General features: G+C 35.2%; 3 protein-coding genes and 1 long non-coding RNA gene across 6 annotated transcripts in view; 1 reads left to right on the top strand and 3 right to left on the bottom strand.

Moving 5' to 3' along the window:
* Positions 1-2215, top strand: part of LOC126968675 (kinesin-like protein KIF2A) — a 92410-nt gene extending 90195 nt beyond the window's left edge. For all 3 annotated transcript variants that reach the window (XM_050813721.1, XM_050813720.1, XM_050813718.1), the window contains one exon: positions 510-2215. The gene's annotated coding sequence lies outside the window, so the exon portion shown is untranslated. The remainder of the gene's footprint in view (positions 1-509) is intronic.
* The window catches only part of LOC126968782 (uncharacterized), a 559194-nt gene that overhangs the window by 305639 nt on the left and 230605 nt on the right, over positions 1-22950 (bottom strand). The window lies entirely within an intron of this gene.
* Positions 4630-17275, bottom strand: LOC126968706 (protein adenylyltransferase Fic). Its single transcript, XM_050813791.1, has 3 exons — positions 16117-17275; positions 14510-14707; positions 4630-11159 (listed from the first exon to the last, which is right to left on the bottom strand). The coding sequence occupies exons 1-3, from the start codon at positions 17139-17141 to the stop codon at positions 11030-11032; spliced, it is 1353 nt and encodes a 450-aa protein (XP_050669748.1). The 5' UTR covers positions 17142-17275; the 3' UTR covers positions 4630-11029.
* LOC126968733 (transmembrane protein 205) overlaps positions 18390-22950 on the bottom strand; it is a 69815-nt gene continuing 65254 nt past the window's right edge. The window contains exon 5 of the mRNA XM_050813836.1: positions 18390-21753. Within this exon, the coding sequence (XP_050669793.1) occupies positions 21592-21753 (162 nt within the window). The 3' untranslated portion in view covers positions 18390-21591. The remainder of the gene's footprint in view (positions 21754-22950) is intronic.

Below are 22950 nucleotides of genomic sequence, written 5' to 3'. Positions count from 1 at the left end.
ATTTTAGTGTGTGTGACTAAACTCTAATAAATTTAATTTTAAAAATGTATAAATGATCTAAGGTTTAAGATATGTAATAAAACTTAATTGTGTAATAATTGTTGTTAGAAAACTCCTACTGATTTAAACGACTAGGTATTATTTTACTATTTATTATATTTTGTACTGGTAGCTCTTTGAAGTGTAATAGCGGTTTTTGAAAAGTACTGAAAGTTTTTGATGTTAGCACTTGATACAGAGATTGTTCTCCTTAGTTCTATCCTCCATAGTTTTATTGTACTCTCTTAAATGTACGACAGCGATAAGAGATCACACTATGAGGTTTCAAGATTTGATCCGAGTTCTGACTACCTCCTATTAATCAGTTTAATTAGCGATACAGTCCTTGCCGAGCCAATTAGAGTTACGATAAATTTAACAGAAGTTATTATACTCTTACCGATTGTATCTAGCATTAAAAGTTTCCTCGATTTGTTAGCGATATATTAAACCTGTATTTTCTGTTGTAGGTGCGAGTGGATGGTATTAAGTAAACACGAAACCGGTGAAATAAATTTCTATACACATTTTATTAACACGATACTACTCATGTTGTGTCGAAACATTAAAAATGTAAAATCATCGCCATTTAATAAAAAATAGCAAAACATTGTAAAAGACTAATTAAGTTAAAGTCATTACTTTATAATTTTTTCATTTTTTTTTATTTATCACTTAATTGTTTGTGATTGAGATGTAGACTTAATTATTCAAAGTTGGACTTTCATTGTAGTACATCGGATATGGTTTTAATTATTTCGGTTGTATAGAATCGCGAGGTATGCTGTATGTGCCTTAAAACTTCAATTGGTTTATAGAGTTCTTTGAAAATATTTTAATCATGGAACTGTGACGAAATAAATATCAATTTTAATTTAATCTTACATCTTTCTTCCTTTTCTAATTACATTATTATTTTATTCACACCTGTCGGTCTGTCTGCTTTTGTTTTTCATTATTCACGTAATTTCCTTTGTCACTTGTTCGTTTCACATGCCTGATGCAAGTTTTAATTTAATTATGATAAACTCGTAGAAATCATTTGGCAGGTCCAAAGTTGGTCCCCTGGCATGCACCAATAAATACCTATACAGGACTGCGCCTTGGCACTGACAACTAAAATTCTTAGGTTTACAAATATTTGACTGACAATTTCGAGACATTGACATATTATGTAATAGGGAATAAGCATCGATAACACGAACAAATGACCTGTGTAAATACCACTGGACAGGCTGTTCCATGTGTTTGACAGCAAATTTTTTGTGCCTATTTGAAGCGCCACTCGCGAGCTTCCAGATAACTAATTTTGAAGTATAATACAAATGGCTGCAAAGGAACGTACAATACTCTAAAGTATTTTTGAATTTTGAATTAATCTCGTTTGATTTCCGTGTTATTTATACTTCAAAAATCAACGTAATAAAGTTTACATTTATTTTTGTAAATAGTTTCCCACCATCTATCGATGTCTGCTGAGGTCATGAGAGATCACTAGTTTTAGTACCGCAGACTCTCGCTACATGGCCAACAGCGAACAGACACAAAATCACTTTGACAGCCGCCAGTCCAGTGGTATATAGTAGAGGTCAGTGCCAACGAACTATTAGCTATCCGTTCTGTAGTGAGAGTCCAGCTTGATGCCTGGCGGTTGCTCGGCGCTTCGATTGCATTTCTTTTGTTTGTTTAAATTTATTGTAATCTGTGAATGCGATTAATAAAAAATTATTACGTTACATTGTCTTGGTGCTTTCCAACCATTCTCCGGTATAGTTCGGCCTAGCGCGGACTGAGGGCTTACTTATAACTCTAGTATTGTCTTAATTTATGTAAAACGCTATATTTGTACTAAGCTAGTTGATACATTAATGTGATTGTGCCTGTCGGAAGGGAACTGAACGCCGCTTATGAAGTTAGTTGTATGTATGTATGTATTAGCTGTTGATAACGAACAATGTGGCTCTGTATCAGAGGCCGTAACGTTGGTTGTACTCAAATCTCTAATATTGTTCCGTCGGACCGCCGACACCGACTAACCTTCTTTGCTTTAATGAATTTGTTTTTGTATAGAAGTGAAATCGTTGAAAGATGAATGGTGCGCGTCCGTGTTTGAGATGCTTTATTATTATAAATATATTTTAACTTCGCACATTATAATAAATTAATCGAAATTGTATGTTTTGTTTTCTTCAAACCTTGCCGGGGTCGCAGCGGTGGTATATTGTTCATCCAGTGCTTTTGCAGGAGACGGTGAACATGCCTCCGACAGCCACATTCAATAAATGTTACAGTTGATTTGAGACAGACTCAGTACATAACACATCGACATGGTATAAATATATATAACGCCTTGTATTATTTTCCCGTCATAGCTGGGTCACGTGATCGGCCTAAGAATTCGTCATCAGTTGCGACGACTGTTCTCAAACTGTTTTCGAGTGAAACAACGCTATTGACTTGCTGTAGATGTGAGTGACACGACAGTGACTATAAAATGGCGAGCTGTCACCTGTCAGTGTGACATATATTATATCGTGACGTAGTTAGGTAGTATTAGGCCATCATGGGAAAAGAATACCAGTTGGAGGATAATATTATAATATGGATTAGGATGTCAATAATTTAAAAAATAAAAGGTGTTGGGGATCGAGACGAACCTAACGCATCTCACGTGGGAGAGAGAAGTCACGTCAACACACCTTTTTATTAAAAAAAAAAGTATTAGAATGCAAATTCTTCAAGTGTCTCTCTACTACCTGGAGGTTGCCCGTCAGTGCAAGACTCCGTTAATTAAAGGAGAAAAAAGAAAAGTCCAACCCAATCAAGCACAGAGTAATTTATTTGGGGGTACTTATTACTCAAAATTAAATATCTTTTCTATTGAATGACTTTCACAATTTTATATATTTTGAAATGTACAAGTGTATGTAAGTATCCAAGTGCTGAATAATATTATTGATTCATTGAGATGTGGTGCAAGAGGCTTGACATCCTCTCTTCAGTTATGGAGCCTCATGGTAGATGAACTATCGCATTATTAAATGAATGAGATTTTACTGAGTAGGCTATGCAGAAAATCTTGCTATTTTAGGAATTTGAGGATATGCAAAGCAGTTTTACCCAAAAGACGGAGTTTATTATATCTACTAACACCTACCATAGCTGTTCAATACTGTATTGAGCCTTGCTTTGGACTGTAAGTTGGTCAGGCACAAGCATATTGAACACAAGCGGGAAAAAGATTAATTATCATTTATTCTCCTATGGAGAGGATGATTGGTAGCCTGGGATCTCATCTTGCAAGAGCAATAGGGACGCCAACGTCCGTTCTAGATATCATAGTGGGGCAAACACAACCATATTCAACAAGAAGCGACGTGTGGGCTCTACATCTAAATCTGTTCTGCATGTAAATTGACGAGGACACCCTTTCGTTAGCCTAAATCATGTATCTTCCAAAATTACCACGTATCTACTATTCGAGGAAGAGGTAGGTAGACCAGTCTGGTATAATTGAATTGAGAATTTACACAAGACGTCCGATAAATTGTAGTCCGGAATTGGCGCTGGTATATTCTCATAGAAACTTAACAGACACATCACAATACCCTTGGGGACGCACAGCTCCATCTTCTAATGGGAGTGTGAAGCCGTCAAGGAAACCGCAACCGGACAGTTTCAGAATTCTTTCCGATAGTATCTCTTTACTGCCCGCGCTGAAGAATAATACCGTGATCTCGGTGCTAATCTACAAGTAGCGCCAAACCTTGGAGAAAATTGCGTCTGATAACGTGGTGACTATACAAACAGATTAAGGGACACTTTCGTTCACTGGGCAACGATGCAGCGGATGAAAGAACCAGGCGGGGCGCAGTGAATCATGTAGCTGGTCCAACAGCACTGCTTTTCAGCCAATTACGCTAATAGCTACGCTCTAACAAATTACGCAAAATATCACATAACTGACTGTTTTAGTTGAATTAGGTATGTATATTCCCTATTAAATTCGCACTTTTTCGAAGAAATTATTGTGAGACGTGCCGATAAAATAAATAGCGGTAAATTTATAAACACTTTTGAATACCATTAAAGTACTTTAACTATTTCTTTCGTATACTGGTACACACTCAGACATTTTATAGATTATGGCATATGGACTTGACAGCTCCACAGCTGTTCTGTTAAGTCATGCGTAACATACCTAAGTCTTAGATAACTTATACGTCTAGATGGACCCTTTTGCTGTTAGACAACCGATGAAAAAAGGCAGGTTTATTACTTTAGTGTGCGATACAAGCTACGGCTTACACTCGCGATTTGTATGTCACTTTGTGTTCAATTCTATTCTTTCTACTGTGGTTTCTGTGGAATGTATACGAAAATTTAGCCAATTTCACGTTAAACGAGACCACCAAGCTTAGAACACCTATTTGTTTGTGTGCCTGCACCGCCTCAATTTTTTCTACGTTTTCATAGCTGTCACAGTCTATATAGACGTATAAATGATGTAAGACGTAAACGATCACTGTCCGGCACTCTTTTGTGTAATCTGTGGGAATAGGATTTATTAAAATATAATAAAAACATAAGTATCAATGTAGATGCTTTTATTGCAATATAGATATTGGATAAATTATGGAAATGCATGGAAGACAATTTAGGAGCCTTCAACGTGACTATAGAATGACCTTACATGAAAGACCTTGAGCCAAACAAAGCTCAAATAGACAGAGCAAACTCAGGGCTCAACCATACACTTAAAATATCCTAGCGTAAACAAAGCGGTCAACAGATAATATTTCTAACTCTATTGAAACTGTAACCGATTTTGAAGTCGAAACCAGTCAGCTATGCTTTACATTAGCTTATTGACCTGTATAAATGGACCTGGACATGCTGTTTCATATGTTTGACAGCAAATTTTTTGTGCCTATTTCAAGCGCCACTCACGAGTGTCCAGAGAACTAATTTTGACGTTTAATACAAATGGCTGCGAAGGAACGTACAATACTGTAAGTATTTTTGAATTTTGAATTAATATCGTTCGTTTTCGGTGTATTCAAGAATCAACGTAATAAAGTACATAATTTTATTTTTGTAAATAGTTTCCCATCATCTATCGATGTTTGCTGAGGTTGTCATCACTAGTTTTAGTACCGCAGACTCTCGCTACATGGCCAACAGCGCCAAAATGGCGAATATCAAACAGGCACAAAAGCACTTTGACAGCCGCCAGTCCAGTGGTTTAAAGTTCATTAGTATTTTGAATAAACACACATTGACAATTAATATTATTAGTATCGGTGTGTCTGTACGATTGTATTTTATAAGTCTATGGACTCAACATTGTCAACTATTGCTTATATAGAATGTGATTCATTTGTAATATTTAATTGTGCGCTTAATAAGGATAATTAAAAACATTCTAATATTATACAATAATTATGATGCAAATGTCTATCTAATATCACTTTTTGGCTTAGATTAAGGATTGGTCTCCGCAGCGCTTCAACTCGATACCGCAGGCGAAGTCGCAAAGTGTGGCAACTAATACTACGCCCAAGTGCGCGTACTCGACCCAGTCTCGAACAATGTGTGACGTTGACGTGCCATTTGTTCTGTTAAACTTTGCTAATAATAATTGAAACTAAAATGGGTTGCGTAGTAAAACTTTGTAAAAATAATACCTACTACAAGAAATAAGAAAGACACTGGGATCACATATCATCAGTAAGTATTTTGTATTTTATTAATTTCAATGTAAAATAACACGAAGCGTATGTTACAAATTTTGAAAGATTGCATTGCGTGTCAAGATGCCACGCACACAAGCATCTAATAGTTGTTGCAATAAAAGACCTATTGTTCTTAGGTAGTGCGTTATCTAGTTGGAGCGCCGCGGAGATCAATACTTAATCTAAGCCTTTTGGACAACTATATAAACAACTGTAGTAAAATCATAAATGTAAGGGATTCGATAACGAGCTTCAATTAATAGTATAGACTACAGGCAACATACTAGGCATAATTCATTTTATTAGCGATATGAATTGAATTAAATATAATTTAGTTACAATCTCGTTCAAAATTCGGGAATATTTGCATTTTCTGAATAAAATTAATTTACATTTTATATTAATTCTTCTTGCTGTGTAAGCACATAAAATATTTACAGTTATCACAGATTTTTTAAATTTAGAATAAATATAATATTTACAATTTTCCAACTATTGAGGTGTAACATAACATAATTCAAAACATAATATCTTAAATGTAACAACTTAGCTAATACTTAGATCATTTATACGTCTAGAAAGACTGTGACAGCTGTGAAAACGTCGAAAAAAATTGAGGTCGACAGTTCACCTCTATTTTGACCAATGCACGCACTTATATAAAGTGACATACAAATCGCGGGTGTAAGACGCAGCTTGTCACGCACACTAAAGTAATGAACGTGGCCTGTTTTCATCGGTTGTCTAGGAGCAAGAGGTTCTATAAAGACGTATAAATAATCTAAGGTATAATAGTTATTATTAATAAATAAGTAAAATAAATACATAATTTAATAATACTTTGAGATTTAACAATCTTTAGGTATCCTAGCACAATGTTCACCATGGAAGAGTGCAAATCCCACGAAGATGCTGTTTGTACAAACTAAAACTTATGGGAATACACCCGACTCGGAAATCGAAGTTTCTCTCATAGTGATAGACGGAGCTTTATACTACATCGACGAGAAAAATAAAACACAAATTATTATCAATTCAGCAAACACGAGTTTTACTTATTGAACATAGAGAGAGCTATTTTTTTTTTAAATTTATTAACGGCTTTGGACAAAGAGCTATTAGAACTCTTTTTGATAAAGATTACAAAAGGCTATCAAATAGTGTTATACAAATCATATCTAGCCGTTACTAACGTTAGCTGTCAAAATATTCAGAAGCCAGGCATGATAACAAATGAAGAACCTATCAGAAATTGATTCCTCCCCACGAAACATAACCAGAATGGACCTTTTTCCGTCCGTATTCAAATACTACTATACCTACCTATATATACTACCCGTGTTTACACACTACGTAATAAGAGGCGGCACTGCCGAAGTGAAAATTTAAATTAGTTTAGTATGAAACGTGCAGTCATTTGACATAAGTTTGAAATAGTAGTAATTACAGTATGCGATTGGCGACGAAGTAAAATCAGGCTAACTTTGAAAGCCAACAGTTGCTTTAAACGTAGTGGATTTCGGCTTTCTCCGTTTTTAACAAGATTATAGCCGTCATCTGTCGATCTATCAATGACTGCACGTTTTACGGCCGTTTTCAATAACGTATCTCTAGTTACGGATACATTACTGTCACCGTTTAATGACAAGATCTTATCTATCCATATTTATGTCCAATATAGTTTTAGCCCATTGCTTTATGTCGATAGGTTATTGAAATGTAAGTAAGCGTACAAGTATAGATTTGTCTACATCTAGTATGTTAAACTATGGATAGATAGGTTATTGAAAACGGCCGATAGACAAATACTATCTGTCGATAGGTTTTTGAAATGTAAGTAAGCGTACAAGGATAGATTTGTGTACCTCTAGTAAGTTATACTAAGAGAATAATGAATAAATAATAGATTGGTTATTGAAAACAGCCGTTATACAATCGAGTGAATCGCTTTTTTCTTAGTTCTAGTGTGCTAGTTTCGCTGGGATGTCCTTGACGGAGTTGACGGCATTGACGAAGTGAATGACGCAGCTTCCGTTCAGCTGTTACAACAATACAATTAAGAAATATTCCGAGGTGTAGTACAAAATATTTTTGGCATTATTAAACATTTATATAAATTACATTACCTACCGGCCCGCCAGTAGGTTTATATTAGATCGGATCTACTCGCAGAAACTTTGATCGATGCTGACTCTGTTGCGATTATGCCTTTTATGTTCACAATGTAGCAATCTACAGTTATATCATTCTTTTTCATCTTCAACCTTCGTCTCCATTTTTCTATTTAAAGTAGGTTTACGTTTCTACTGCAGCACAATATACAGGAATATTTATTTATTTATTTTACTTTATTCGACAAACCAACAATATTTATGCACAAATGTATATATATCAACAAGGAGACTTAAAAGACACATAGCAAAAATATAAATAACTGGCATGTACAAAAGATTTAGAAACACACAGATTATTTAAAGTAGTGTTACAAAAATAATAGTAATTTTTACAAATTAGCTCCCTTACGCAATCAGTCAATGACATTATGACGAAAGCAGGTTGATGTGGAATTAAATAAATTGAGTTGCTGATTATTTTGACAAACTGTATTAAATTGGCGACAAATACGATTGATGCAAGAGTGATATGCTAGGTTAGTACGGCTACGATTATCTTTAAATATGTTGTTGGTACAAACTGTACGTTTAGGGTTTAGGTTTATGTTTACGTAATATGAACCCTATGTACAACCATAGCGCAGCTCACCATCACGTTGACAGCGTTGATCTATGAAAGCGCTTATTCGAGCATGCCACGCATGCAAAGAGGATATAAATACTACGTAATAAGAGGTAGGAGAGGCTGCCCAAGTAAAAATTGAAATTTAGTTTTGTATTTACAGCAATGACCTGTATAAATACCACTGGACAGGTTATTCCATATGTTTGACAGCAACTTTTTTTTGCCTATTTGAAGCGCCACTCGCGAGCGTCCAGAGAACTAATTTTGACGTATAATACAAATGGCTGCGAAGGAACGTACAATATTCAGAAATATTTTTACATTTTGAATTGATTTCGTTCTGTTTTCGTTTTATTTGTTTAGCTGAGGTTGTCAAACAGGCACAAAAGCACTTTGACAGCCGCCAGTCCAGTGGTATATAGTAGAGGTCAATGAATTACAGTATGGCGCTTGGCGACAAAGTATAATCCGGCTAAGTTTGAAAGCGAACAGTCGCTTAAATCGAAGTGGATTTCGGCCCTCTCCTTTTTTTACAAGATTTTAGCTGTCATCTGTCAATCTATCAATGACTGCACGTTTCATACAATCAAGTGAATCGCTCTTTTCAATCGCCACATCGGCAGATAGGGAGTCATTATCGATCAAAGCCGCCTATACGATGTGTGGAACAAACTTACAACGTAAACTAACAATACGATGTACCTACAACAATTACAAAATACCATGTTATAGAAGTATTAATTTTTATGTACAAAATCTATACTAAAATTAAATATTTACCTAATTTAATTTAATAAATTAACAAACATTATTGGTTATATTTTTTTAAGACAATAAGGGACTAGGCGAGCAGGACGTTGAGTTGATGGTAATTGATACGCCCTGCCTATTACAATGCAGTACCGGTCAGGATTCATGAAAAACACAAAAAATTCTGAGCGGCGCTCGTCACCTTGAGACATAAGATGTTAAGTCTCATTTGCCCAGTAAATTCCCTTCAGACCGAAACACTAATGTTTACACATCACTGCTTCACGCCAATATTAGGCGCCGTTATGGTACCCATAATCAGCATTCTCTGCAAAGGAGCCTCCCACTGGTAAATTAGCCCTTAGTCGCCTCTAACGACATCCTTGGGCCTGGGACTATCCTTTTTATGCCCCGGGAAAGCAATGGGCATATCAAACCCATATAGGTCTTGAAGTGTTAAAATTTTCACATAAAATAGCGCACTCAGAACATGTGTGTCGAGATTTCTAGAACTTGACGAGGTATATATATTTTTTTAATTTATGGCTATTTCATAAGAATATTTTATTTTCAAATCTTTATTCTAGAGATTATTGGAATTCATTTTTCAATTAATAATATTGCGATCATGTCCCGCAATATTCCTCAGGTTGATTCTTCTTCATTAAACTGATATATAAAATATTATTTTACTTTAATGAGAAGAAGTAGCAAAAAATTCATTACCACTATTACAAATAACTATTTTACAGCTTCAAATATTTACACAATCTATTTAAAATAGGATTTGAAACGAAACAGATATATTACATGAAAGATTTACATCTAAATATTGACTAATCACAATATCTGTGTAATTCATAATGCGAAGAGACTTGAAATTTGGTAAGAATATTCCGTTCGCCGAGTAGAAGTCAGATAAGAACGTATTTTACAAAATTCCACCCGCAAGAGTTTTTTTTTTATTAAGAACAGAAAAATGTCTGTTGGGTCAGCTAGTATTATTCAAAGTCAAATAAACCGTGTTCAAACAGCAATAAATATTTCTTTTAAATTACTGAATTTACCATATTATATTCGTAATAAGTTAAGCTAGTGAGAAGAACATATAAGAAACTGAAAAACCCAATCTTTTCAATCAAATAGAGTATTTTACAATGAATTAATTATTTTACAAATATATGAGTCTTGTAATAAATATATAAATAATTTCATAAATAATTAAATATATAAATATAAATTATCGTATATTGGATGCACCAACCAAGAGCTTGAATTCATTGTTTATAATACTATTTGACCCAGCAAACGTTGTATTGCCGATATTAAAATCGCGATACAAAAGTAACTGTTGATCGTAGATGGGATCGTGACTCATAATCAAACAAATTTAAAAAAAAATGTCAAAAAAATTAAAAAAAAAAAATTCGTGTGGGTCCCGGTCCACACGATTTTTTTTTAACATTTAGGGGGATTAAAAATAGATGTTGTCCGATTCTCAGACCTACCCAATATGCCCTCAAAATTTCATGAGAATCGGTCAAGCCGTTTCGGAGGAGTTCAATGTTTAACACCATGACATGAGAATTTTATATATTAGATATAAAGCTAAATCAATAAATTTCTGTGATGACAGGATCGACCTGTAATACCAAGCAGCTCTTGACAACTACAGCTGCCAATACTTAGGGAAGGGAACAACCTGCCCCAGGAAAAATTAATTTAAAATATTTCGACTCTTTATAAATAGGTGTCCGGTGTATTGTTCATAGAAATGCATCAAGTCCCTCGGGGCTGAGTATGTGGGGCTCACCGATAGCAGGAACCATGTGGCTGTATTCGCTTGTCGCCCACAGATATAAGTTCAATGTGCGCTCTGTGCATTGAGCTATGAATCTGAAACAAGTTGATGTTATATTTAATAATACATATTGCTATTGTAAGTACGTCAAGTGAGGTCTTGTTTTAAAAATCTATCATTTTTAACCGACTTCGAAAATACGAGGAATATGAATATGTACTCCGATTACACTGATATTTATTATCCGATTTTCGTGATTCTTGTTTATTTTGATGCGAAATGTTTGCCATTTGCTCCCCATATATTATACATTGCTTTTTGACATAGTTTGGCCCAGTAGTTTTATTTGATGAACATTTTTATGAATATTTTTGTTTACATGGATGATGTTATTATAGTTTGTGTTCTGCTTTTTTATGAGTTGGCTTTTATTTCATGAGATAATGTCTCATATACAGTGTGGCACGCTTTTTTTTTATGGAATAGGAGGACAAACGAGTGTATGGGTCACCTGTTGTTAACCACCGCCGCCCACAATCTCTTGCAACACCAGAGGAATCACAGGAGCGTTGCCGGCCTTTAAGGAAGGTGTACGCAATTTTTTTGAACGTACCCATGTCGTATCGTCCCGGAAACACCGCACAAGGAAGTTCATTCCACAGCTTTGTAGTACGTGGAAGAAAGCTCCTTGAAAACCGCACTGTGGAGGACCGCCACACATCCAGATGGTGAGGATGATATCCTAACTTGTGGCGTGTTGTGCGAAGGTGGAATTCGGCGGCAGGAATCAGGTTAAACAGCTCTTCGGAACACTCCCCGTGATAAATGCGGTAGAAGACACACAATGAAGCGACTTCTCTACGCAACGCCAAGTGATCCAGCCGTTCACAGAGCACTGGGTCCCCCACAATTCAAGCTGCTCTACGTTGCACGGGGTCAAATGGATCGAGCTGATACTGGGGTGCGCCAGACCAGAGATGACAGCAATACTCCATGTGTGGCCGGACCTGCGATTTGTAGAGCGCTAGTATGTGACCGGCTTCAAGTATTGCCGTGCTCTATTAATGACGCCCAATTTCTTTGAAGCCAATTTGGCTTTGCCCTCCAGATGACCATGAAATTGGCAATCGCTCGAGATTTCGAGACCCAGTATTCCGATAGTAGGCGAGGCTTTAAGGGAAGTGTTGTCAAAGAGCGGTGATACGACAAATGGGGTTTTTTTTTGTGGTAAACGCGCAAACTTGAGTCTTCTGGGGGTTAAATTGGACAAGGTTCAATTTACCCCATTCCGCGACCTTCTCAAGAGAGGACTCGATAGAAGACACAAGTTTCTCCCGGCACTGGTCGACGATTTCCCGAGAGAGACCTGCATGGCCCGTGTATACAGCATCACCAGTGCTGTCGTCTGCATAGCAATGAATATTGGAGGTGTCCAACATATCATTGATATGCAGAAGAAACAGCGTGGGAGATAGCACACAGCCTTGGGGCACTCCAGCATTCACGGGCTTCGGGTTCGAGCAATATCCGTCGACAACGACCTGTATACTGCGCCTAGTGAGGAAGCTGGAGGTCCACTTGCACAAGCTCTCGGGAAGCCCAAATGATGGAAGTTTTGAGAGGAGCGCCATGTGCCATACACGATCAAAGGCCTTCGCTATATCCAGGCTAACTGCCAGGCCTTCCCCCTTGCTTTCAATAGCCGCAGCCCACCTATGTGTTAGGTGCACCTAATGGTGACCCTAGAGGGTCACCATTTGATGGTACCTAGAGGTATACCAAGAGCTGACGGCTAATTATGCTCTCCATGATTTTGGAGAGCAGGGAGGTAATAGCAATAGGCCTGTAGTTTGCCGGATCCGAACTGTCTCCTTTCTAATGGATCGGATGGACAAGGGCTAACTTCCATGAGTCAGGGACTACGCCTTTAGAATAGGAGTGCCGGAATAAACGCGTTAGCACCGGCGTCAACTCAGGGGCACACGTTCTAAGCACGATTGGAGAAATGCCATCCGGCCCGCTCGACTTACTGACGTCCAACGAAAACAGAGCTCGTCTAACAGTTTTCTGTCTGAACTGTACTTCAGGCATAGAGCTCTGACACCGCGGGATGGTCGGCCTCCGGTCCTCGACACTAACCTATGCGAAACATAGCGGCACTAGGCCGCTACTTCACGCCGGTATTCTGTGCGAGTTTGGTAATTAGCCCGGACGAGTCTGGCCCGATTGTGCTGACGTCAAAAGACGGCAGCGTGACTCTCCCACTTCTTAAAAGCCCTTAGTCGCCTCTTACGACACTCATGGGCCTGGGACTCCCCTATTCTTTTTACGCCCCGGGGAAAGTACAGGGCATATGAATATGTACTCCGATTACACTGATATTTATTATCCGATTTTCGTGATTCTTTATTATTTTGATACGAAATGTTTGCCGTTAGCGAAATGCTAGGCCGAAATGTTAGGACCGAATTCTATAAAAATTTGACAGTTTGGCCCAGTATCTTTCATTTTATGAACATTTTAATGAATAATTTTGTTTATGTGGATGATGTTATTATAGTTTGTGTACTGCTATTTAGGAGTTTTCATTTAAATTGATTATATTTTGATTAATTACATTGGCTATTATTTCATGAGATAATGTCTCATATACAGTGTGGCGCGCTACAACGGCGACATTAAATACACACGGGTAGAACTGCTTAACCATAAATATAAAAAAAAATACATAATTCACCTATATAAATAAATTTTCCATATCTTATAGGTTATCACGGGCTATTATCCGCAACTCGACGACTACAGCGCGCCTATTTTGCGTGCTCTATAATATCTTACTTTGACACCTACTTCATGCAGTCTTATGTGACCACGTAAGGTTGATTAAAATTTTGTTTTCTAAAATGATTTGTTTGTTTGAAAATTTCAATTATTTAAATATTAATTACTTAAAATTTTAGAATTATCTTTTTACAATAAGGTTAGACAGCTCTACCCGTATGTTCAATAAATATCGCCAATATAGGATTCAAATTTTCCACATTAATTGCAAGAAGTGGGGGTAGGATAGGATAGATAATACATCTAGATTGTCTTGCTATTAGACAACTGATAAAAACAGGCCAGGTTTAATACTTTAGTGTGTGTGACAAGCTACGTCTTACACTCGCAGTCTGTATGACACTGTGTTAGTCTGTGTGAATTGCTCTAAATAGAGCTTAGGTTTAAACACAATTTATTCAACATTTTCATAGCTGTCATAGTCTATCTAGACGTATAAATGATCTATGAAATTACATTTTTCTTTTCTCCAATAGAGTCTAGTGCAGACCGGCAGTGCATCTCCTGATTTCTACCATATCCTGGTCTATTGGCAGCTGGCTTCTTTTAGTTTTACATCAGTTGTGCCCATTTGGCCTCCATCTAATACAAAAGATTTACAAACCTGACAAATGGTCTCACATCACCCTCATTAGCAGTCTGTAAGTGCTGATAATACAGATGACGGTGCTGTTTGGCTATGATTACCGGTGGATAGCCAGCCTGCATGAGCAACAGATTCATGAGTAGTCTGGATGTCCTACCATTGCCGTCAATGAATGGGTGGATGTAAACCAGCTTGTAGTGAGCAAGTGCTGCATATCTGAAATGTGGTGATTTAAAATTAGTAATACAAACAATACTATTTATTATGTGTTTTAGAAGCTGTGTAACTATAGCCATTTATGAAATACAGTCCACAGCAGATTTTATCATCAGTTATTATTATTTATTTATTTATGATAATAAGGGACGAGACAAGTAGGACATTTAGCTGATGGTAATGATATGTTCTGCCTATTATAATGCAGTGCCACTCAGGATTCATGAAAAACCCAAAGATTCTGAGTGGCACTACAACTGTGCTTGTCACCTTGAGACATAAGATGTTAAGTATGATTTACTCAGTAATGATAAGTAGTGAGAAAATGAGCATCTCGGGATGGAGATGGAGTTCTTTCATATTTTATTGTGAACTGGCTAGTATCAATCAATCAATCAATCAAATTCTTTATTTGCGTATAAACATGGTATGTTACGATGGTATAATGTTATAGTTTCACATGTTGCGCCAGGCTTAACTAGGCATGCAAATTAATTTAATACAGTAAATAGTAAGGTAAATAACACATAACAAGATTAGATGATATATTATGTCTACATGTCAGAAACAATAAATATTAATTATCATAATACTGAAAAATAATACAGAACTACAGACTCACATAATAATAAAGTAATAACAGACTAACATAATAATAATAATTATTGTCTATGAATTATTAACAAAAATTTTCACATTTTATGTTATGACATTACTCACGTTCAGAAATTCATTTATCGTATAAAATAGTCGCTCACTTAACCAGTGTTTAAGTTTAAGTAAGTTAAGTTTTTTCTTAAAAAGTCTTTTATTAAATAATTTTAAATTAATGGGCAGTTTATTGTATATTCTGACACTCATAGCAAGACAACTCTTGTCATACTGCAAGGTCAGTGGGATTTCGTCGAAAATTAGTCTATTTGGATCCCGGCGGTTTCTTTGAGGGTTAGTAGTGGATGTGGAAGATTGTTCACATAGTTGCCCTTCCCTATACTCTGTGCTAGGTTACTTGTAAACTTAGGATTTAGTTTTGTCTGTGCTTGAGTTTTATTTTAGCATGTAGATTGATCAATTTGAAAGTTGTGTAGCAATTCAAAGGAGGCTCTATACCACTTTTGTTGTTTATAGGAATGGTTGACATCTCTTCCCTTTTTATAAGTCCTTGTCTTTTATAAGTAATTGTGTGATAGAGGTAGTTCTCCATTAACTTGGATTAATGGAAATAGTAATGGGGCTACATAACCCTAGCACAGATACATAACACTTATGGTATGTTTATATAAACTGCAAAAAATGACTATCATTGGGGAAGTAAGCTATATAATAGTTAGATAGTACAATTAGGGCGTAGTTTGGTAATGCAGGAGCATAATAATACTATTTTCATGTTTGATAAATACAAAAACTACCTGACTGGGTGCAGCTCCATTGCATCTTCTGAGTTTAACCATTCTAAGAACTGATTCATCAAGATATGTATATCCGAGGGGCCGGGTGGAATGTGACCTCCAACATACACCTGAGTCCTGCGGAAATGGCCACCCTCAATGGGGTCTACATGACCTAGCACTCTCTTATGTATCTCTAGTATGTCTCCCATTGTAATATCCCTCAATCTATATAGTAATGTTGCATTAATATACTTCATGGCAGCATCTAGACCGAGGATCTCATTGTGTTCATCAATACTTTTCCCAGCAACTGCTATTCTTGTTTCTAAAATACTCCTAGTTTGCGCCAATGTCATGGTATTCCCCTCAATGCCAACAGTATGGTAAATGTGTTGAAAGTAAGCCTCTTTTTTTGCCCTTCTCAAAGCCGAATCATTTTCAGGAATAGATAATAATGCATCTCGTTTTTCGTCAATCTTTCGTAGCATTTCTCTGTCTAGATTTTCTACAATGCTTGCAGTCCGCTGTCTATTCATCAATGCCCCATTGTGTTCTGGATAACTAGTTAATGCTAAGGTATATAACTGATCAGCTGTTACTATGTCGTTCTTAATATCTTCAAGAAATTCACCGTAGTGATTCAAAATATCAGCGTGTTTCGGTGATAAAGCGAAAGCGTGTTGAAATAATTTTAATGCTTTTTCAGTTTTACCATTTTTCTTCATTTCTAAAGCAGCGTTCAATGAAACCACAGCTTCGGCATCCTGTGCCTCGTTATGCCTTTTATGCTGTGGTTCTGATTCACCACTAAAAGGCTCTAAATAATATCCATGGAGACCAGCAGGTATTGGTGAGAACGGCTTTGATATTCTAACATCGTGGGTGAGTAATTTATGCAAGGAAATCACAACAGCAAACGTGCAAATAATACTTGACAAAATAATAAGTTTTTTGCATCTATCAACAAGTGATTTCATATCTAATTCCTGTTTCCAATCACACTTCATAGTTTCGGTTTCAGATGATCTACCTAATATTAACATGACTGCCACAATTGAAACAATATACGTTCACTGATAATGTTTTAGAATTTGCGATTATAATTTTTATCAATTGCATCGTGTACTGTAATTTCGAATAACAAAAACAAATAGTAAAATCACACGTAAGTCTTCCATCTCCTTCAAAATCATATTGTACTATTATTTATTTGTTACCAATTGACACAAGATATCTATTGGCAGTTGACACTTGACAGTTTGACAATTGCAACCACAGAGTGCATTTTTCTTAGCCGAAAATTGTAGATTAAGTTAATAGTTACTGTGAATGTTTATATACCTATTATTTATTATACTAAGGCCTTGTTTCCCAATGCACAAGTAAATTTACAAATAGGGTACTTGCTACTCATCTATATGTTGTGTTCCTGATAACGCCAGAATATTAATATGCCGGTTTACAGGTAGAAAATAGGAAAAATTAATCTTTTACAACGCGTGATTGAGAGAAGATTTTAAGTAACCCCCATGTAGCTCTTATTTAAAAAATTTACTATTTGGACGTGACCAACACTTACGTCCAATCTCAAGCGCATCAGATTATTATAGAGACGGTTGATCTTATTGTCTCGTCATCCTGATCCATAATCTGACAATTATGTGGAAAACGTCCCTCAATATGAAGGTTTGAAATTTTTGCTTTGAATCTTTGTGACTTTTCGATTTCCTACTATAACGCTCAAATTGTTATATTATGGCAATGCAGATTTTACTGCATATAATTAACTTACCTTAACTTCAATCTGACGCGCTCGAGTTGTTCTAACGATCGATTATTTTACTAATCTGATCGGCTGCTCTAGACTTTCGACCCTATGGAGCTCAGGTATGGTCGGAGTACTTCACAAGGTGCAAGTTTGCCCCTCCTATCTTATCTTTTGCACTCAATTTATGTGATGGTTGATTTTATTGTGAAAGTAGTAGTAGAAGTGCTATTTAGAGATATGCAAAATATAAAAAATTGTAAGATATGAAATAAAAATGAAAAGCCATTAAAGTTGTGTTACGTTAATTCGTGAAACATTTTTTTTAAATATTTTGATTTCGTCAAACGGATCTACAAAGTAATTAGATCTATCATGATTGAAATTTTTTGGACATGGTTTGTATATAATGATTAAAACACAAAACTTTGATATATTCACACCTAAACATTACTCATGAATCACTCCATCTTTGTGAAACCAGTATTTAAATCAGTTCAGTAGTAAAAACAAATAAAACTCACGCTTTTTATTTTACTCTTTTATTACTCGTCACTTTGTTATTACCGAGCTCTCGAATAAATAACAAAACCTACTTACACATTCAGATCATCAATTACAAATCTACACAATAAATATACAACGAAACGGTTTATTGTTTTTATACCTTAATACCTGCAAGGAGAGTGCCTTAGTACTGATGCGATAATTTATTGCGTGCAAAGTTGGGGGCAGTTTTCTTTACTTTTGTCGTGTGAAGTTCATTTCCAACGTGTTTTTCATGTTTTTTTAAACTATACCAATGAGTATACCTATAAGAAAAAAATGATTCACTCGATTGTATGAAACGTGCAGTCGGCTTGGATTGTATGAAACGGCATTGATATATTGACAGATGACGGTTACGATCTCGTAAAAAACGTACATAGGCAAAATCCACTACGTTTTAAGCAACTGTTCGCTTTCAAACTTAGCCGGATTATGCTTCGTGGCCAATCGCCATACTGTAAGTACTACTATTTCAAACTTATGTCAAATCACTGCACGTTTCATATTAAACTAAATTTCAATTTTTACTTAGGCAGTCCTGCTTCTTATTACATAGTATTTATATCCTCTTTAGATAGGCTATTAAAAACACTTTAAATATATCTTTGCTTGCAATTTGCAATTTATTTGCTAAGATTATGATAATTTTTATTTTCCTCGCAGGTGTGGTATAATACACTATGTAGCCCTCAGGAGAATGAAGAAGTCCCTTACTCGGGTGTATTGAGGCCCTCGGATACGCACCGTGTGTACAAACTACACCCTATTAGGAATAGCTTAAATCCTCACCTTGGTAAACAACATAATATTATAGCCATGAAGGAGTCCATACTCCAAAAAAATCTTAAATATGTGCTAGTTCTATCTTCATTTCAGTTTTATTCTTCAATCCTGCAGCTATGGATAAAAATGTCATTTTAGATTATTGTCTGGAGTATGGACTTTAAATATTTGAAATTAACGAAGACCTAGTGTATTAGGGATGCAATCTGGCATAGAAATAATTTGATAACAGCTATACTTGACAATTTCACATAGCAACGTCATGATCTGATAAAGTAGTTAGTTAAAATGATTACAGCTAAAATAATAGCTACGAATATATATTAATAATAAAAGACGGTGAATTTGATTACATGAACATTACTTATCAATTATATTATAATCGTCCTGGCACTATACTAATGTTAGTCTGGCAAGAATTCATGTAAGCTTATTGAAATAACATAATTCATAGATTAAATTGAAATCATAATTTTTATATTTATCTAATAACATTTTTGCGACCAGCGCGTCATTTAATATTATTGTTAATTTCGATTCACGTTATATCTATGTACATAGGTACTAAACTATATCTAAATAATATAATACAATGAATATAGACTTCACAGCCTGTTTGGAAGTTACGCCATTACATAAAAACGTATAAACTTAAACTATCTCAAATATATACAGTGCCTTTTCATTGAAAATGGAATGAAAAACAAAAAGTGTTTCAAAATAATTTTATTAAGCTTTGAACAAAATATTTGAGAAAGTTTAAGTTGCACATTAGATAAAACGAAAAACAACATTACAAAATATGTTAATAATACTGTTTTACGACTCATCGCATCGAGACAGAACACAAGCCTAGTACCTACGTTATATTACTATAATACTCTTGATTATTATTAATTGTTCTTTCACGACCAATGACGTTCTATTCATAAAGAGTTTATAGGCAATGGACCTCATACAAAATCAAAGCCGAAATATGGCACATGCCACAAATGACACCATTATAACTTTCGACTGCTATGTCTATATATTTCTGATTGTGTCCTTTCATCTGCCCCATTCTGACAAGCGGGTTTTGTCTGGGGACTTGTCAATAATATTTAACGAAAAACTATTCGTTTTATTAAATTACTTCCGATTTTTGCATATCAATCTTATATTACAAAATAATCTTACCGATGATAAGTCACAACATATTTTTTTTGACTCGTTAATTTATTACTAAGGATTAAAGTGTGCTTACATTGGCTTTAAGCACACTTTTGCCGTTCCGTTATCAGACTGCGAATGATATGTCCATATGTATAGAACGTCATTGGTCACGACTGTTTCTTTTAGCCTTACATTTATTTTAAATTTCGTAAACGAACTCAAATGTGAACTTGAAACATCTCACATAATCTGTCAATATAATAAAAAGTACCAAATGTGTGTATTTAAATATTCAGTACCTAACAAGATTAAATCGCTTCTAGGTCAGTCTTGGAACATACTGTTAAATTTTTCAATTTCGACAATTTTAAGTCGACCAAGTATTTTTTTTATTAGAAGTGGCAAACGGTTAGGTTTAAAGATAAAATAAAATACTCATTTAAAAAATGTTATAGAAATATTAATCGAAAGGTGGTTTAAAGACCTTACCGAGTGCATAGAACCTATTTATAGATATTATGTACTCAAGAGTGAGATAGTCCGGAAGCTCAAATATAATTATTACGACCTTGTCACATATAATTAAATAATTTAGTTCGCATATAAAATGCTGGTTGGTAATCAACCAGTGAAGACTAAATAATATCGTTTAGATAGAAATAATTGTCTAGTGTAGGTACATAATACAGTCATCTCTGTCCCTTAGTAATGTGAAAGTGGAGTTCTTTATTGATAGCCTAAGTCCTTACGAAAAAAGTATTATTGTTTAAATCATTCAAATCTAAATCGATTTAATAAACATATATAATTTATATAAAAATGATTTGATAAAATATATTTTCTTGTTTTTTTATTATCATTTAACAATTAAAAACAAGAAATACTTTCATAAGCTTTCAAACTGACTACCAACCACTGAAGTAATAACAAATTCCAGTTTTATCAAATCATTCAGTGGATAGTATCTAAAATAATTTATATAATATTCGCTTTTTTTACGCAATTTTTTATATATTCTAAAAAGTTATAATATTCGTTAACGATGACTCAACCTCGTTTTTAGCTTTGAGATCGATTTTTATTTCATTCGTCATGTTGCTTGTCAATATATCATGTCTGGCAACACTCAACCTCTGTCTACACAAGCTACGGTCTATGCGTTTGTGCTATAGATAAAATATTTCGTTCTGATCGAAATGTCACAGACTACTCTAATAATATTGGCTTCTACAGTATTTATGAGTTTAGTAGCATATAGAATCAACTATAATCATTGTAGAGTAGAACGAACAGCCCAGAGTGATCATGGTGCCCATCGCTATTGTGGAGTGGTAAGCGCGGAAGGTCTTCAACACACGAATGTACCGGGGACAGTGGGCCAGTTCACCCAACACCAAACGGCCGATCTGTAAGAAAAATGACAACTTCATGTAGTTGGTAATACACACAAAGTACTACATTAGCTATAGTGTGGACCTGACGTCGATGACGTCACATTGTTACGGTGTGCAAAAATAACATCACTAGGATTTTTTATTAGGAATAAAGAAAAACAAAGATTTATTTTGTCAGTATTATAGAATGATATGAAGATGTTGTGTTGTGATGCTGATTATAATTATTATTCTTGTAATAATGAAAAATCGATGAAAGAATCTGGGTTAAGTTAAAAAAGGTTTTATTGAAGTTAGGCGCGTTATGAAAAAATGATAAGATGCGCGCGCATCACTGTAACACGTAAAAGTAACAGGGTGAAGTTGGTTCCTAAAATTTTCTGACGTTTGCGTCATTCGTTATTTTTTTTTGCTTTCTTCGTCCATTTCATTAGTAGGACAGGCAAAGGGTTCAAACCCATACAGCCGTTTTCATTATTTAATAATTAATTGTCAAAGCCATCTTTACAAGATTTTTACAAAAAATTTCTTTTTAAAAACGTAGAATAGCACGAGGATTAGATCATTTTAAAGACTTTTGCTTCGTTAGGCCAAAGAAGTATAACTGCTTGCGTGCGTACATAAGTACACACACATTTTTTTTTCTGATAGATCTAATATATCGGCACGAAACTATAAAACTTTACAATTAAAAACAAAAGTCAAAACGTAACAAGGACAACTTTATAAACAAAGCAGTGATTGCACGAAAATATCACGACATATACCTAACTGTAATTAATCTGCAAACCGTACTGACGCTACATGACGGGCGCGAGGGGGTTAAAGGGGAACGGGAGGGGGCTTCACGTTCCAACGAGGTCCAGAAATAATGTTGCCGTATAGTACATCCATAATTTTTTCTTATTTTATTAACGTTGAATTTCTACCGTTGTAAGATAACTTCGGTACTTTTATCCCACAATCACACATTGTCCTTGCAAAATTAATTATTATATCTGCTTATCTGCCCGTTATGAAATAATAATCCTTAAAATTTCAAGCATAGAATTTTTAATAATAATAATTATAGAAGTTCCAATAATAATTTACAAATAAACAAAGGATAAAAATTAAATAAATAATTGGTTCATATTCACTTTTATAGTACAACCACAACACTACAATAATATAGGTACTGTTGTTTCCTGCAGCTGTGTTGTTTTAATA

Source organism: Leptidea sinapis, chromosome 16, assembly GCF_905404315.1.
Source record: "Leptidea sinapis chromosome 16, ilLepSina1.1, whole genome shotgun sequence".
Taxonomy (NCBI): domain Eukaryota; kingdom Metazoa; phylum Arthropoda; class Insecta; order Lepidoptera; family Pieridae; genus Leptidea; species Leptidea sinapis.
This window is presented reverse-complemented; position numbering and strand designations above follow the sequence as displayed.

Coding starts and splice junctions, on each gene's coding strand:
- LOC126968706 (XM_050813791.1), bottom strand. CDS start 17,141: ATGTTAATATTAGGTAGATCATCTGAAACCGAAACTATGAAGTGTGAT. Junction 14,708..16,116: donor ATGGAGCTGCACCCAGTCAG/GTAGTTTTTGTA, acceptor ACCACATTTCAG/ATATGCAGCACTTGCTCACT. Junction 11,160..14,509: donor GATGTGAGACCATTTGTCAG/GTTTGTAAATCT, acceptor AACTTGTTTCAG/ATTCATAGCTCAATGCACAG.